Here is an 18,720-nt window from a genome sequence, read left to right on the forward strand (position 1 = left end):
TGCTGGAGTAACTCAGCGGGTTAGGCAACCTCTCTGGAGCGAAGGAATGGGTGACATTTCTGGTCCAGCCATACAATAGACAATACACAATAGACAATAGCTGCAGGAGAAGGCCATTCGGCCCTTCAAACAGGCACCACCATTCAATGTGATCAGGGCTGATCATCCACAATCAGTACCCCGTTCCTGCCTTCTCCCCTGACTCCGCTATCTTTAAGAGCCCTCTCTAGCTCTCTCTTGAAAGTATCCAGAGAACCGGCCTCCACCGCCCACTGAGGCAGAGAATTCCACAGACTCACCACTCTCTGTGAGAAAAAGTGTTTCCTCGTCTCCGTTCTAAATGGCTTACTCCTTACTCTTAAACTGTGGCCCCTGGTTCTGGACTCCGCCAACATGTTTCCTGCCTCTAGCGTGTCCAAATCCTTAATAATCTTATATGTTTCGATAAGATGCCCCCTCATCCTTCTAAACTCCAGAGTATACAAGCCCAGCCGCTCTATTATATCAGCATATGACAGTCCCGCCATCCTGGGAATTAACCTAGTAAACCTACGCTGCACTCCCTCCTTTAGACGGACTGGCCACAGTCTTAGGTATAAACGCTGACTAACTGCTACTTACCGCACCCTGCTTAAATTTCTTCTGCCGCTTTGGTTTCTCGTTAGACTTGGTCCTGCCGATTTGGTGCCGGTGTACCCAGCCCCGCAGTTCATCAGCCAACCTGCAGTGAGAACACAACAATATCAGACGTCAGTCAAAATTACTGTATTGGCCAAGTATGGCCTCGTTTTTACCAGAATGTTGCCAGGACTAGAGGGTGTGAGCTATAGGGAGGGGTTGCCGTGGGACTGCCCAGTCCATCATCGGCTCTGACCGAGACAAAAATGCTGGAGAAACTCAGCGGGTGCGGCAGCATCTATGGAGCGAAGGAAATAGGCAACGTTTCGGGCGGAAACCCTTCTTCATCCAACGTTGCCTATTCCTTCGCTCTATAGATGCTGCTGCACCCGCTGAGTTTCTCCAGCACTTCTGTCTACACTCGATATTCCAGCATCTGCAGTTCCTTCTTGAACATCGGCTCGGACATCCCTACCATCGAGGGGATTTATCGCAGTCGCTGCTTCAAAAGCCTGGCAGTATCATCAAGGACCCACACCATCCTAGCCACACACTCATCTCCCCGCTACCTTCAGGTAGAAGGTACAGGAGCCTGAAGACTGCAATGTCCAGGTTCAGGAATAGCTACTTCCCCACAGCCATCAGGTTATTAAACCTGGCTCGGACAAACTCTGAACTATAACAGCCTATTGCACTTTGTCTGCTTATTTATGTGTGTATATATGGTCTTATGGTATATAGACACACTGATCTGTATTAATATTTTGTTGTGCTGAAGCAAAGCAAGAATTTAATTGTCCTATCTGGGGCACATGACAATAAATTCTCTTGCCTTGACTTGAGTAGGCTGGGTCTCTATTCCATGGAGCGCAGGAGGATGAGGGGAGATCTTATAGAGGTGTATAAAATCAAGAGAGGAATAGATCGGGTAGATGCACAGAGTCTCTTACCCAGAGTAGGGGAATCGAGGACCAGAGGACATGTTCAAGGTGAAGGGGAAAAGATTTAATAGGAATCCGAGGGGTAGCCTTTCCACACAGAGGGTGGTGGGTGTATGGAACACGCTGCCAGAGGAGGTAGTTTAGGATGGGACTATCCCATCATTTAAGAAACAGTTGGACAGGTACATGGATAGGACGGGTTTGGAGGGATATGGACCAAGCGCGGGCAAGTGGGACTAGTGTAGCTGGGACATTGTTGGCCGGTGTGGGCAAGTTGGGCCGAAGGGCCTGTTTCCACACTGTATCACTCTGTGACTCAATGCATTTCGTTGTCTCTGTACTGTACACTGACAATGACAATTAAAATTAAATCTGAATCCGACTAGTGTAGATGGGGCAGGTTGGCCGGTGTGGGCAAGTTGGGCCGAAGGGCCTGTTTCCACACTGTATCACTCTGTGACTAGTGTAGATGGGGCAGGTTGGCCGGTGTGGGCAAGTTGGGCTGAAGGGCCTGTTCTATAACTTTGCACACATACAAGGAATTTGACTTGTTGCTTTGATCGCACATGGTAAAAACACGACACACAACGGACAATTTAAAATAAAACATAATTTAAACATGTGAAGATTAAGTACCAGAGTAAAAAAGAGGCTACAGATTTTTGGCCGTTGAGTAGAGCTACTGCTCGTGGATAAAAGCTGTATTTTTTATGTTTGGCTGTGCCAGCTTTGACAGTCCGGAGTCGCCTTCCAGAGGGAAGTGATTCAAAGAGTTTGTGGCCAGGGTGAGAGGGGTCAGAGATGATCTTGCCCGCTCGTTTCCTGGCCCTTGTAGTTAAACAAGTGAGGACACATCGAAACCGCCACAGAATAAGAGGACGGGGTTGAGAGGGAGAGATAGAGCAGCCATGATTGAATGGGACAGTAGACAGGATGGGTCAAATGGTCGTATTCTGCTTCTAGAACGTGTGAATTTTTGAAAAGCGACAAATTTGTGAATTGTTTTTCACTTGAGCTTCATCTCGTAGTGCTCTGTCCGCGGGTCTCTGACCATTCCCCACCCTTCTAGTCATTCTGAATCCAATCTCCAGTGAAAATTGAGAAACAGCTACCAGCCTTGGAGGGCATCTACCACACACGGTGCCTCAGGAAGGCCGTCAGCATCCATAAAGACTCCTCACACCCCTGTAACGGACTGCAGGGTTCGAACTACTTCCCTCCTGCAGATGTTACAAGGCCTTCTACGCCCGAACCTCCAGACTCAGAAACAGTTTTTATTCCCAGAGCTATAGCGGCTCTGAACCGGCCCTGCTGAGTGCCCCCCATCCCCACCCCCCCTGGACTGTCTCCCTCGGATGGTCCCATCGCACAGTTTATTTATTTATTTATTTATTTATTTTGACATCCGTTGGAAGCTGCAAACTAAATCTCGTTGCACTGACATGCAATGACAATAAAATATATTATTATTATTATTATTATTATTATTATTATATTATTATTCAGCCGAATAGCAACAAGCACAAATTGCTGGAGTAACACAGCGGGTCAGGCAGCATCCGAAGAAGGGTTCAGACCTGAAACGTCGACCATACATGATCTGCCTGACCCGGCACTCCAGCACTCTGTGAAACGTCACCTATCCATGTTCTCCACAGATGCTGCCTGACCCGCTGAGTTACTCCAGCACTCTGTGAAACGTCACCTATCCATGTTCTCCACAGATGCTGCCTGACCCGCTGAGTTACTGCAGCACTCTGTGAAACGTCACCTATCCATGTTCTCCACAGATGCTGCCTGACCCGCTGAGTTACTCCAGCACTCTGTGAAACGTCACCTATCCATGTTCTCCACAGATGCTGCCTGACCCGCTGAGTTACTCCAGCACTCTGTGTCCTTTTCTCCTCCTGCCCCGGGTCAGGGAGAAGCTGGATGTGGGTGGAGTGGAGACCCAATGTTTTCCCCCAATAACCTACCTCAGCGACTCTGTCTTATTGAACTGACGGCAATCTGAAGAGGGGAAGAGGATGCGGTCAATGTCACGAAGTACCAGTTCGTTCACTTCGGTGTAGGCCATCGTAATGTTGCTGAGAGTGAAAGGAAGACAAGATGGCAGTCAGCAGAGTCCAGACCTGCACAAGTCCCACCGCGCATGTCTGGACCGTCAGATGAGCCACTGCCCCAAAGGTTGGGGGAGTGGGCAGATGCATGACGGATACAGTTTAATGCGGATAAATGTGAGGTTATCCACTTTGGTGGTAAACAAAGGAAGGCAGATTACTATCTAAATGGCGTCAAATTGGGAAAAGGGGAAGTACAACGGGATCTGGGGGTCCTTGTTCATCAGTCACTGAAAGTAAGCATGCAGGTACAGCAGGCAGTGAAGAAAGCCAATGGCCTGTTGGCCTTCATTACAAGAGGAGTTGAGTATAGGAGCAAAGAGGTCCTTCTGCAGTTGTACAGGGCCCTAGTGAGACCACACCTGGAGTATTGTGTGCAGTTTTGGTCTCCAAATTTGACGAAGGACATTCTTGCTATTGAGGGAGTGCAGCGTAGGTTCACCAGGTTAATTCCCAGGATGGCGGGACTGTCATATGCTGAGAGAATGGAGCGGCTGGGCTTGTATGTTCTGGTGTTTAGAAGGATGAGAGGGTATCTTATATAAGATTATTAAGGGTTTGGACACTCTCGAGGAAGGAAACATGTTCCTGATGTTGGGGGAGCCCAGAACCAGGGGCCACAGTTTAAGAATAAGGGGTAGGCCATTTAAAACGGAGATAAGGAAAAACGTTTTCATTCAGAGAATTGTGAATCTATGGCATTATCTGCCTGAGAAGGTGGTGGAGGCCGGTTCTCTGGATACTTTCAAGAGAGAGTTAGATAGAGCTCTTAAAGATAGCAGAGTTAGGGGATATGGGGAGAAGGCAGGAACGGTGTACAGATTGGGGATGATCAGCCATGATCACATTGAATGGCGGTGCTGGATCGAAGGGCCGAATGGTCTACTCCTGCACCTATTGTCCATTGTCATATCACACCGAGCACAATTTACAATTTTACCGAAGCCAATTAAGCCCTTGGAAGTGTGGAAGGAAACCGGAACACAGGGAGGAAACCCACACAGGTCACGGGGAGAATGTACAAACTCTTACAGACAGCACCCGTAGTCAGAATGGAACCCGGGTCTCTGGTGCTGTGAGGCAGCAACTCTACTGCTGCACCACTTTGTACTTCTTAGAAATACAAAGCTTCAAAGAATTTCAGACGCCAATCCTGAAGTAATATAAGCAATAAATAGGTGAGGGGCCATAATGCAAAGTTTCTGCAATGTCACCATGGAAACCTGAGCAATTAAAATACACAGTGGCCTAACCCTGGGAAAGTTGGCAGCAGCTGCCAGATCCACTAAAGATTAAAGAGTAGAATTCCAAAGTCAGATTTAACTCGTTCATTGGATGTCTGAACATATACACTGGATAAAAGTTACATTGAATAGAGGCAAATCTGCACAATCCCAGTTCAGAATGTTGGACTCCTGGTCCCAGAACACTGATGCTACATTTAAAGAAAGCACATCAGCGCCTCTACTTCCTGAGAAGATTACGGAGAGTCGGTTTGTCAAGGAGGACTCTCTCTAACGTCTACAAGTGCACAGTAGAGAGCATGCTGACCGGTTGCATCGTGGCTTGGTTCGGCAACTTGAGCGTCCAGGAGCGGAAAAGGATGCAGAAAGTTGTGACCACTGCCCAGTCCATCATCGGCTCTGACCTCCCCACCATCGAGGGGATCTATCGCAGTCGCTGCCTCAAAAAGGCTGGCAGCATCATCAAGGACCCACACCATCCTGGCCACACACTCATCTCCCCGCTACCATCAGGTAGAAGGTACAGGAGCCTGAAATCTGCAACATCCAGGTTCAGGAATAGCTACTTCCCCACAGCCACAGTCACAATTACAATTAAATTCTGAACTATAACAGCCTATTGCACTTTATCTGTTTATCTGTGTGTGTATATATATATTCTCTGCTATATAGACACACTGATCTGTTCAAGAAGGAACTGCAGATGCTGGAAGATCGAAGGTACACAAAAGTGCTGGAGAAAATCAGCGGGTGCAGCAGCATCTATGGAGCGAAGGAAATAGGCGACGTTTCGGCCCGAAACGTCGCCTAGTTCCTTCGCTCCATAGATGCTGCTGCACCCGCTGAGTTTCTCCAGCATTTTTGTGTACCCACACTGATCTGTTCTGTGTTTATGCCTACAATATTCTGTTGTGCTGCAGAAAGCAAGAATTTCATTGTCTTATCTGGGACACATGATAATAAACTCTCTTCACTCTTGACTTGAAGCAACTTTACGAACTCCGAGTTTAGAGACCTCTATGTATAGACATAGGTGCAGCAGTAGGCCATTAGGCCCTTCGAGCCATATTCAATGTGATCATGGCTGATCATCGCCAATCAGTACCCCGTTCCTGCCTTCACCCCATATCCCCTGACTCCGCTATCTTTAAGAGCCCTATCTAACTCTCTCTTGAAAGTATCCAGAGAACCTCTGTGCTCCTGTCCGCGGATCCCCCCCTCCCCATCTGACCTGTGACCCCCTCGCACCTTGTTCTGGTCGACGCTGGATTTTCAACATTCTGAACATTTCTGGCGACCTGAAACGACCTATGACGGGTGCCGGCAGTCACCAAAAACGATTATTATCTCAATGGGGTTAGGTTAGGTAAGGGGGAGGTGCAGCGAGATCTGGGTGTCCTTGTACACCGGTCACTGAAAGTTGGTGTGCAGGTACAGCAGGCAGTGAAGAAAGCTAATGGAATGTTGGCCTTCATAACAAGAGGATTTCAGTATAGGAGTAAAGAGGTTCTTCTGCAGTTGTACAGGGCTCTGGTGAGACCACATCTGGAGTATTGTGTACAGTTTTGGTCTCCTAATTTGAGGAAGGACATCCTTGTGATTGAGGCAGTGCAGCGTAGGTTCACCAGATTGATCCCTGGGATGGCGGGACTGTCATATGAGGAAAGATTGAAAAAAAGACTAGGTGGAGTTTAAAAGGATGAGCGGGCATCTTATAGAAACATATAAAATGATTAAAGGACTGGACAAGCTAGATGCAGGAAAAATGTTCCCAATGTTGGGTGAGCCCAGAACCAGGGGCCACACTCTTAGAATAAAGGGGAGGTCATTTAGGTCATCGAGTTAGATATGGCCCTTGTGGCCAAGGGGATCAGAGGGTATGAAGAGAAGGCAGGTACGGGATACTGAGTTGGATGATCAGCCATGATCATATTGAATGGTGGTGCAGGCTCGAAGGGCCGAATGGCCTACTCCTGCACCTAATTTCTATGTTTCTATGTTTCTATTTAGAAACATAGATAGAAGCATAGAATTTAAGACTGAGGTGAGAAAAAACTTTTTCACCCAGAGAGTTATGGAATTTATGGAATTCCCTGCCACAGAGGGCAGTGGAGGCCAAGTCACTGGATGGACTTAAGAGAGAGTTAGATAGAGCTCTAGGGGCTAGTGGAGTCAAGGGATATGGGGAGAAGGCAGGAACGGGGTACTGATTGGGGATGATCAGCCATGATCACAATGAATGGTGGTGCTGGCTCGAAGGGCCAAAGGGCCTCCTCCTGCAGCTATTGTCTATGTTTCTATGAGACGGGAAGTTCATAGTTGCGCGGATCCTTGAGCAGGAATCAACAGGTACGGATGAATGAAAAGATGTGCATCGGTTTACAGGCAGAGCAATTAAACAAAGTAGATTTAAGGATTTGGATGAAATCCTTCTAAGCCATTTAATCTCATTCATCCGTGAAGAATGGAGTGAACAATCACGGTTACAGGCTTCAGCTTGACTACCCGTCCCCAGCTCCCTCTGTCTGCAACTTTACCCCCACAATTATTATTCATCACCATGCCCTGAGGGAGAGACATTCTGCCGTTTCCTGCTTTAATCAGAAAAAAACCCTGCTGTGCCCTGTGGTTTCGTTCATGTCAAATGAGGAACTATCAACTGTGTAGAGATACAGCGTGGAAACAGGCCCTACGGCCCACTGAGTCTGCACCGACCAGTGAATCCCCGCATACTGATGGGCCTGTCCCAATTAGGCGATTTGTTCAGCGACTGTCACAGTCGTAGCAGGTCGCTGAAAAACCAGCGACTGGACCCCCCCCACGACAATGTCTACGACAACCTACCACCTAGTCGACATCAATAGACAATAGGTGCAGGAGGAGGCCATTCTGCCCTTCCAGCCAGCACCGCCATTCAATATGATCATGGCTGATCATCCACAATCAGTACCCCGTTCCTGCATTCTCCCCATATCCACTGACTCCGCTATCTTTAAGAGTCCTATCTAGAGGCCGGTTCTCTGGATACTTTCAAGAGAGAGCTAGATAATGCCCCTGTCCCACTTAGGAAACCTGAACGGAAATCTCTGGTGACCTTGCCCGCGACACAAGGTTTCCATGAGGTCGTCGGAGGTTTTGCTCACTCACCTGGAAAGCCTCGAGCTGGATCGACTGAAGCGTGAGCTGCATCTACCGACCAAAGATCCTATAGGATCCTTGCTACCAACCACATGCACGCACAGTCGCGCACGCACACACACACACACACACGCACACGCACAGAGAGAGTGAGAGAGAGAGAAAATAGGTGCAGGAGTAGGCCATTCGGCCCTTCGAGCCTGCACCATTCACCATTCAATATGATCATGGCTGATCATCCAACTCAGTATCCTGTACCTGCCTTCTCTCCATACCCTCTGATCCCTTTAGCCACAAGGGCCACATCTAACTCCCTCTTAAATATAGCCAATGAACTGTGGCCTCAACTACCTTCTGTGGCAGAGAATTCCACAGATTCACCACTCTCTGTGTTAAACACACACATCGTGAAGGTGGGGGCTATGGAGAGCGGAGGAGCGCTGTCTGCGCGATGAAGAGGAAGGTAAACGGTTGCCACAGAGTACGTAAGAACTTTAGAGAGAGCGGGGGGGGGGGGAGAGAAGGGGGTAGAAGGGTGAGAAGGGGAGAGAGAAGTGGGGGAGAGAAGGGAGAGAGAAGGGAGAGAGAAGTGGGGGGAGAAAAGGGTCTCTGGCATTGTGAGGCGGCATCTCTACCACTCTGTGCCGCCTCCTACCGAGGAGAGGACAAATGGGCTGAGTCTACCTGAATTTCTCCTGCAGCTTGTAATCTGTTGCCGCCTGCTGTGTTGTGCTCTCCGTGGCCCGCTCCTCTTTGAAAGTCAGAAGATGCCGCCGCAGGTAGGTATCATCCGCCTGGGTCTCGAAGATGTCCGTCTTCTTCTCTATGATACTGTCATGGCACAGGCACACGCAAACATGAGCAAGGTCAACAGTACAAGATGCCCCGTCCTGTCTGACTCAGTGTTGATTTACAGTCGGCATGGTGGCGCAGTGCTGGAGTTGCTGCCTCCCACCGCAACAAGAGGAGTTGAGTCTAGGAGCAAAGAGGTCCTTCTGCAGTTGTACAGGGCCCTAGTGAGACCACACCTGGAGTATTGTGTGCAGTTTAGGTCTCCAAATTTGAGGAAGGACATTCTTGCTATTGAGGGAGGCCCAGCGTAGGTTCACCAGGTTAATTCCTGAGATGACACAAAGCTGGGTGCAGTGTTAACTGTGAGGAGGATGCTATGAGAATGCAGGGTGACTTGGACAGGTTGGGTTAGTGGGCAGATGCTGGGCAGATGCGGTTTAATGTGGATAAATGTGAGGTTATCCACTTTGATGGCAAGAACAGGAAGGCAGATTACTATCTGAATAGTGTCAAGTTGGGAAAAGGTGAAGTACAACGGGATCTGGGGGCCCTTGTTCATCAGTCATTGAAAGTAAGCATGCAGATACAGCAGGCAGTGACGAAAGCAAATGGCATGTTGGCCTTCATAACAAGAGGAGTTGAGTATAGGAGCAAAGAGGTCCTTCTGCAGTTGTACAGGGCCCTAGTGAGACCACACCTGGAGTATTGTGTGCAGTTTTGGTCTCCAAATTTGAGGAAGGACATTCTTGCCATTGAGGGAGCCCAGCGTAGGTTCACCAGGTTAATTCCCGGGATGGCGGGACTGTCATATGTTGATAGAATGGAGAGGCTGGGCTTGTATAGTCTGGAATTTAGAAGGATGAGAGGATATCTTATTGAAACATATAAGATTATTAAGGGATTGGACACGCTAGAGGCAGGAAACATGCTCCCGATGTTGGGAGTCCAGAACCAGGGGCCACAGTTTAAGAATAAGGGGTAAGCCATTTAGAACGGAGATGAGGAAAAACCTTTTCACCCAGATAGTTGTGAGTGTGAAATTCTCTGCTTGAAGGCAGTGGTCGCCGGTTCTCTGGATACTTTCAAGAGAGAGCTAGATAGGGCTCTTAAAGACAGCGGAGTCAGGGGATATGGGGAGAAGGTAGGAACGGGGTACTGATTGGGGATGATCAGCCATGATCACATTGAATGGCGGTGCTGGCTCGAAGGGCCGAATGGCCTCCTCCTGCACCTGTTGTCTATTGTCTATTGTAAAAACAGTTCTGTTGACGGAGGTCGGGCCAAGGAAAAACTGCCTTTTTTCCTCATGAGTAGTAGCTTTACTCAATAACCCAAAATCTGTAGCCTCCCTTTGCTCTGGTATTTTATTTAATTCACATGTTGATCGATAATGTTTTATTGTTGATGTTTAGTGTTTTATGTTTCATTCTTAACTGTCACTGTATGTCATGTAAACAAAAATGCTGGAGAAACTCAGCGGGTGCAGCAGCATCTATGGAGTGATGGAAATAGGCAACGTTTCAGGCGAAAACCTTTCTTCAGACCTTATCGGCCCGAAACGTTACCCATTTCCTTCGCTCCATAGATGATGCCGCACCCGCTGAGTTTCTCCAGCAATTTTGTCTTCCTTCGATTTTCCAGCATCTACAGTTCTTTCTTGAACACTGTGTGTCATGTTGTCACTTGTGGGCGGAGCACCAAGGCAAATTCCTTGTATGTGAATACTTGGCCAATAAAGGCCTGCAAAGTGCTTCTGCTTGGTGGGGGTTAATTATGGGGATTTGCATAATAGCAAGCAGTGTTGTGACAGGTGAGATTTGTTCTGAATCTTAAACTACGTGTTGAATGGTGCAGTCTCCAGACACAGATCAGATGAGGACAAGTCTGAACACAGGACTGTGCGCTGGCCCTGCGTCATCCTTGAGAGGATTCAGACAGGGAAACAACAACAAACGTTCCAGAGGATTAGGAAAAGGGGAGATGCAACGAGACCTGGGTGTCATGGTACACCAGTCATTGAAAGTAGGCGTGCAGGTGCAGCAGGCAGTGAAGAAAGCAAATGGTATGTTAGCATTCATAGCAAAAGGATTTGAGTATAAGAGCAGGGAGGTTCTACTGCAGTTGTACAGGGTCTTGGTGAGATCACACCTGGAGTATTGCGTACAGTTTTGGTCTCCAAATCTGAGGAAGGACATTATTGCCATAGAGGGAGTACAGGGAAGGTTCACCAGACTGATTCCTGGGATTTCATGACTTTCATATGAAGAAAGGTTGGATAGACTCGGCTTGTACTCGCTAGAATTTAGAAGACTGAGGGGGGATCTTATAGAAACTTACAAAATTCTTAAGGGGTTAGACAGGCTAGATGCAGGAAGATTGTTCCCGATGTTGGGGAAGTCCAGAACAAGGGGTCATAGTTTAAGGATAAGGGGGAAGTCTTTTAGGACTGAGATGAGAAAAAAAATGTTCACACAGAGAGTCTTGAATCTGTGGAATTCTCTGACACAGAAGGTAGTTGAGGCCAGTTCATTGGCTATATTTAAGAGGGAGTTAGATGTGGCCCTTGTGTCTAAAGGGACCAGGGGGTATGGAGAGAAGGCAGGTACAGGATACTGAATTGGATGATCAGCCATGATCATATTGAATGGCGGTGCAGGGTCGAGGGGGTGAATGGCCTCTACTCCTGCGCCTATTGTCTATGTTTCTATGAATGGCCAGGCCTCTGGGGAGTGTTGTAGAGCAGGTGCGTGGTTCCTTGAAGGTCGAGTCGCAGGTAGATAAGGTGGTCAAAAATGCTTTTGGTACATTGGCCATCATCAGTCAGAGTATTGAGTATAGACGTCGGGAGGTCATGTTTCAGTTGTGTAAGATGTGGTGAGGCCGCATTTAGAATATTGTGTTCAGTTCTGGGCACCATGTTATAAAAACATAGGCAGAGGAGTAGACCATTCGGCCCTTTGAGCCTGCACCGCCATTCAATATGTTCATGGCTTATCTTCTAAATCAGTTCCCCATTCCTGCTTTTGCCCCATATTCCTTGATTCCGTTAGCACTAGGAGCTAAATCTAACTCTCTCTTGAAAAATGGGTGCAGGAGGAGGCCATTCGGCCCTTCGAGCCAGCACCGCCATTCAATGTGATCATGGCTGATCATCTAAAATCAATACCCCGTTCCTGCTTTTTCCCCAGATCCCTCGATTCCTTTATTCCCAAGAGCCAAATCTAACTCTCTCTTGAAAGCATCCAGCGAATCGGCCTCCACTTCCGTCTGTGGCAGAGAATTCCACAGATTCACAACTCTCTTGATTAAAAAAATGTTTTCCTCATTTCAGTCCTACATGGCCGACCCCTTATTGTTAAACTGTGTGACCCCTGGTTCTGGATTCGCTCAACTTGGAGACATTTTTCCAGCATCTAGCCTGTCCAATCCTTGACCTTTATCCACCCTGAATGATAAGGCTTGGAGTGTGTAGGAAATGTGTTGTCAAGCATTTAAGAAAGTTAGACAAGTACGTGGATAGGACAGGTGTGGAGGATACGGACCAAACGTGGGCAGGTGGGACTAGTGTAGCTGGGACATTGTTGGCCGGTGTGGGCAAGTAGGGCCGAAGGGCCTGTTTCCACACTGTATCACTCTGTGACTAGTGTAGATGGGACATTGTTGGCCGGTGTGGGCAAGTTGGGCCGAAGGGCCTGTTTCCACACTGTATCACTCTGTGACTAGTGTAGATGGGGCATGTTCGCCGGTGTGGGCAAGTTGGGCCGAAGGGCCTGTTTCCACACTGTATCACTCTGTGACTAGTGTAGATGGGGCATGTTGGCCGGTGTGGGCAAGTTGGGCCGAAGGGCCTGTTTCCACACTGTATCACTCTGTGACTAGTGTAGCTGGGACATTGTTGGTCGGTGTGGGCAAGTAGGGCTGAAGGGCCTGTTTCCACACTGTATCACTCTGTGACTAGTGTAGATGGGACATTGTTGGTCGGTGTGGGCAAGTAGGGCCGAAGGGCCTGTTTCCACACTGTATCACTCTGTGACTAGTGTAGATGGGGCATGTTGGTCGGTGTGGGCAAGTAGGGCTGAAGGGCCTGTTTCCACACTGTATCACTCTATAACAGGTTCCACCAACTTCAGCAAGAGTATATAGAGGTTGGGAGGTCATGTCATAGTTGTGTAAGCCACATGTCTCACCTGGCTGGTCCGAAGGTGAAGGCGACGAAGAGCAGGAAGCCCATCACGCAGGCTGCTTTGCGGTTTCCTGAGCCCAGCTTCAGCCCGGTGTTCTGGAGTAGTGGGGACACACAGGGTGCTCATCAGTACAACACAGCAGTACAAACCAGACCCTGCAACCCTCTCCTCACACGCTCTCTATAGAAACCAACCTCCCTTCCACTCACCCCATCTACACATCATGCTGCCTCAGCAAGGCCAGCAGCATCATCAAGGACCAGTCTCACCAGTCTCAGTAGACAACAGGTGCAGGAGTAGGCCATTCAGCCCTTCGAGCCAGCACCGCCATTCACTGTGATCATGGCTGATCATCCACAATGAGTAACCCATTCCTGCCTTCTCCCCATATCCCCTGACTCCACTATCTTTAAGAGCCCTATCTAGCTCTCTCTTGAAAGCATCCAGAGAACCGGCCTCCACCGCCCTCTGAGGCAGACAATTCCACAGACTCACAACTCTCTGTTAGAAAAAGTCTTTCCTCATCCCCGTTCTAAATGGCTTACCCCTTATTCTTAAACTGCGTGCGGCCCCTGGTTCACAAGTCTCACCTCCCTCTTCTCCCCTCTCCCATCGGGCAAGAGGTACAGAAGTGTGAAAACGCACACCTCCAGATTCAGGGACAGTTTCTTCCCGGGACAGTTTCTTCCCGGCTGTTATCAGTCAACTGAACCATCCTCTCACCAACTAGAAAGCGGTCCTGACCTCCCATCTAACTCATTGTTGACCTTAAAACTACCTTTCATGGAACTTTACCCCTCACTAAACATTATTCCCGTTGTCCTGTATCTGTACACTGTGGACAGCTTGATGTAATCATGTATAGTCTTGCCACTGACTGGATAGCAGGCAACAAATAAAAGCTTTTCACTCTACTGAAGTTTCCCATAACTTCGAGAGCAACTTTGAAATCCTAACTTGATTTTACCTCTGCTATCCCTTACACATTTCAGTAACAATCCCTGAACAAAATAACACCATACGACTTGAAACAGTGGAGATATGACATGGTTAATGTTCGGTGCTGAAATTTCTCTGGTATTGTACAAATACACTTATGATCGGAGAAGAATTAAGCCATTTGGCCCATCAAGGCAGGAGAATGGGGATAGGAGGAAGAGATCCAGAGGCCACAGATTAAGAATAAGGGGTAAGCCATTTAGAAAGGAGATGAGGAAATACTTTTTCACACAGAGAGTTGTGAGTCTGTGGAATTCTCTGCCTCAGAGGGCAGTGGAGGCCGGTTCTCTGGATGCTTTTAAGAGAGAGCTAGATAGGGCTCTTAAAGATAGTCAGGGGATATGGGGAGAAGGCAGGAACGGGGTACTGATTGTGGATGATGAGAAAAAAAATATTCATACAGAGAGAGGTGAATCTGTGGAATTCTCTGCCACAGAAAGTAATTGAGGCCAGTTCATTGGCTATATTTAAGAGGGTTAGATGTGGCCCTTGTGGCTAAAGGGATTAGGGGGTATGGAGAGATGGCAGGTATGGGATACTGAGTTGAATGATCAGCCATGATCATATTGAATGGCGGTGCAGGCTCGAAGGGCCGAATGGCCTACTCCTGCACCTATTGTCTATGTTCCTGTTTCTATCACATTGAATGGCGGTGCAGGCTCGAATGGCTGAATGGCCTACTCCTGCACCTATTGTCTACTGTCTATTGAAAAATCAGCCATGATTGAATGGCGGAGTAGACTTGATGGGCCGAATGTCCTAATTCTACTGCTATTTATTCTGAGGTGAGTGACAATACAGTGCAGAAGTATGTGTGTCCTTGCCTCAGTCACAATGCTGTCCAGCCTCTTCTTCAGCAGCGTGTTCTCCCGTTTCAGCTTCTCGTTCTCGTTGAGGGCCTCCCGCAGTTTGCCCTCCAGCCCCTGCAGGTATTCCTTCTTCTTCTTGCGGCTCTGGCAGGCCGACTCCCGGTTCTTGATCATCCGCTGCTGCCGCTTCAGCAGCTTGATCTGAGGAGAGGGGGGGGGGGGGAGGAGAGTCCGTTAGCGGAGCGTGCTAAGGCTGAATTATGTTAAAAATATAAGAAGATATTAAATTGGTTCCTGGGCTAGCTGAGAGCTTATATTTAGTCTCAAATCAGGCTTTTCTCCAGTAGATTAATACAGAAAGGCAAGTCTAGGTTTGCCTCAGGTTGCTGTAAATTGAGATAATGAATGACTATAACATGTGTCTACCATTTGACGAGGGAGAAAGCAGAGATAAAGCTAGATTGATCTCACTAAGAGGTATTGACAAATGGCCGATGTCTTTAATATGTAAAATACCTTGCACCAATGTCTGATGCCTTTACTATGTTCGGGGCAGTGGAATGAGGACAGGGAAGTGTCGGTATTGTTCACTTGGCTGGAGTTCCTTACCACTTCCATTGGCCGATAATAAGTAAAGTTTTGAACTGGTCTACCAAATGTTTGTGAGTTGTCTGTTTTTTAAGCAGTGAAACTGTTTGATTGCAATCATGTTTTAGTTTAGAGATACAGCACGGAAACAGGCCCTTCGGCCCACCGGGTCCGTGCCGACCACCGATCCCCGCACACTAACACTATCCTACCCCCACTCGGGAAAATTTTTACATTTACTTCAAGCCAATTAACGTACAAACCTGTATGTCTTTGGAGTGTGGGAGGAAACCGAAGATCTCGGAGAAAACTCACGGGGAGAACGTGCAAATTCCGTACAGACAGCACCCGTAGTGGGGATGGAACCCGGGTCTCCAGCGCTGCAAGCGCTGTAAGGCAGCGACTCTACCGCTGCGCCACCATGACTGCTCTTCAATTAGTGCCTTTCCCAATCCACACCTTGTTAGCACCAGACTAAGGAACAACTTCAACCCCCCTGCTTTAACCCCATCCAGAGATGCTGCCTGTCCCGCTGAGTTACTCCGGCATTTTGTGTCTACCCCTGTCCCATTCACTCACCCACCACCCATGCACTACCACTCCCGAACCATTGAATGAATGATTGAATGAATGATTAAGTTTATTGACCAAGTATTCGCATTCAAGGATTTTGCCTTGGTGCTCCGCCCGCAAGTAACAACATGGCATACAGTGACAGTTAGCAATCACACATAAAAAACTAAACATTAGTAATAAAACATTATTGATAAAACATGGGAATTAAATAAAATTCCAGAGCAAAAGGAGGCTAGAGACTTTTGGTTATTGAGTAGAGCTACTACTTGTGTCTGGCTGTGGCAGCTTTGACAATCCGGAGTTGCCTTCCAGAGGGAAGTGATTCAAAGAGTTTGTGGCCAGGGTGAGGGGGGTCAGAGATGATCTTGCCCGCTCGTTTCCTGGCCCTTGTAGTGTACAGTTCGACAATGGAGGGAAGGTTACAGCCAACAAACTTCTCAGCTGATCGGACGATTCGCTGCAGCCTCTGGGTGTCGTGCTTGGTGGCTGAGCCAAACCAGACCATGATGGAGAAGGTGAGAACAGACTCTACGATGGCCGTGTAGAATTGGACATCATTGCCTGTGGCAGATTGTGTTTTCTCAGCTGCCGAAGGAAATACATCCACTGTTGGGCCTTTTTGGCTGTGGAGTAGATGGCCTTCATAACAAGAGTAGTTGAGTATAGGAGCAAAGAGGTCCTTCTGCAGTTGTACAGGGCCCTAGTGAGACCACACCTGGAGTATTATGTGCAGTTTTGGTCCCCTAATTTGAGGAAGGGCATTCTTGCTATTGAGGGAGTGCAGCGTAGGTTTACAAGGTTAATCCCCGGGATGGCGGGACTGTCATATGCTGAGAGAATGGAGCGGTTGGGCTTGTACACTCTGGAATTTAGAAGGATGAGAGGGCATCTTATTGAAACATATAAGATTATTAAGGGGTTGGTCACACTAGAGGCAGGAAACGTGTTCCCGATGTTGGGAAGTCCAGAACAAGGGGCCACAGTTTAAGAATAAGGGGTAAGCCATTTTGAACAGAGATGCAGAAACACTTTTGCACACAGAATTGTGAGTCTGTGGAATTCTCTGCCTCAGAGGGCGGTGGGGGCCAGTTCTCTGGAAAATTTAAAGAGAGAGCTAGATAGAGCTCTTAAAGATAACGGAGACAGGGGATATGGGGAGAAGGCAGGAACGGGGTACTGATTGTGGATGATCAGCCATCATCACGATGAATGGCAGTGTTGGCTCGAAGGGCCGAATGGCCTACTCCTACTGTCTATTGATGGTGGCCCCCCATTTAAGGTCCTTGGAGATGATGGTTCCCAGGAACTTAAAAGACTCCACAGATGTGACTGTGGTGTTGTTGATGGTGAGTGGGGTGAGGGGAGGGGTGCCTCTCCAAAAGTCTACTATCAATTCCACTGTCTTAAGAGCATTGAGTTCCAGGTTGTTGCTACTACACCAGGATGCCAGCTGTATACATACTTGGCTAATAAAATGTATTAATTCAATGATTCAATTCCCTTCAATAGACAATAGACAACAGGTGCAGGAGTCGGCCATTCGGCCCTTCGAGCCAGCACCGCCATTCAATGTGATCATGGCTGATCATCCCCAATCAGTACCCCGTTCCTGCCATCTCCTAATAATCCCCCGACTCCACTATCTTTAAGAGCCCTATCTAACTCTCTCTTGAAAGCATCCAGAGAACCGGCCTCCACCGCCCTCCGAGGCAGAGAATTCCACAGACTCACCACTCTGTGAGAAAAAGGGTTTCCTTGTCTCCGTTTTAAATGGCTTACTCCTTATTCTTAAACTGTGGCCCCTGGTTCTGGACTCCCCCAACATCGGGAACATGTTTCCTGCCTCTAGCGTGTCCAAGCCCTTAACAATCATATATGTTTCAATGAGATTCCCTCTCCTCCTTCTAAACTCCAGAGTGTACAAGCCCAGCCGCTCCATTCTCTCAGCATATGACAGTCCCACCATCCCGGGAATTAACCTTGTAAACCTACGCTGCACTCCCTCAATATCAAGAATGTCCTTCCTCAAATTAGGGGACCAAAACACCACACAATGCTCCAGGTGTGGTCTCACTGGGGCTCTGTACAGCTGCAGAAGGACCTCCTTGCTCCTATATTTGATTCCTCTTGTTATAAAGGCCAACATGCCATTCGCTTTCTTCACTGCCTGCTGTACCTGCATGCTTACTTTCAGTGACTGATGAACAAGGACCCCCCAGATCCTGTTGTACATCCCCTTTTCCCAACTTGAGATAGTAATCTGCCTTGCTGTTTTTGCTACCAAAGTGGATAACCTCACATTTTATCCACATTAAACTACATCTGCCATGCATCTGCCCACTCCCCCAACCTGTCCAAATGCAGAAGGAGACCGGTGGATATTAACCCGTGCGGGGACAAACTCGGCAGTACTCACGTCGATCTCGGACGAGCCGTGCCCCGTGCGTGCGGGCGCCGGTACGATGGCTTTGGCGGGAAGTTTGGTGATGGTCAGCCCGTTGCCGTTGACGAGCGGCCGCTTGCCGTTGACCGCCCCGTTCACTGCCGACACCTTCATCAGTCCCTCCACGGGGATCCTCACCAGGTCCGACTGCGACACCACTGACTGCCTGCACACTGGCCCAGAAACATCACACTCAGCCGAGGGAGCAACTGCAGATGCTGCTTTACACCGGCGAGCCACACACGGAGAGCTGCAGTAACTCCAGCAC

General features: G+C 48.3%; 1 protein-coding gene across 1 annotated transcript in view; it reads right to left on the bottom strand.

Annotated features, from left to right (window-relative positions):
• atf6b (activating transcription factor 6 beta) overlaps nucleotides 1–18,720 on the bottom strand; it is a 47,158-nt gene that overhangs the window by 16,822 nt on the left and 11,616 nt on the right. The window contains 6 exon segments of the mRNA XM_055666288.1: nucleotides 622–721; nucleotides 3,536–3,646; nucleotides 8,746–8,892; nucleotides 13,041–13,132; nucleotides 14,861–15,046; nucleotides 18,426–18,625. Coding sequence (XP_055522263.1) covers nucleotides 622–721; nucleotides 3,536–3,646; nucleotides 8,746–8,892; nucleotides 13,041–13,132; nucleotides 14,861–15,046; nucleotides 18,426–18,625 — 836 coding nt within the window.

Source organism: Leucoraja erinacea, unplaced genomic scaffold (assembly GCF_028641065.1).
Source record: "Leucoraja erinacea ecotype New England unplaced genomic scaffold, Leri_hhj_1 Leri_230S, whole genome shotgun sequence".
NCBI lineage: Eukaryota > Metazoa > Chordata > Chondrichthyes > Rajiformes > Rajidae > Leucoraja > Leucoraja erinaceus.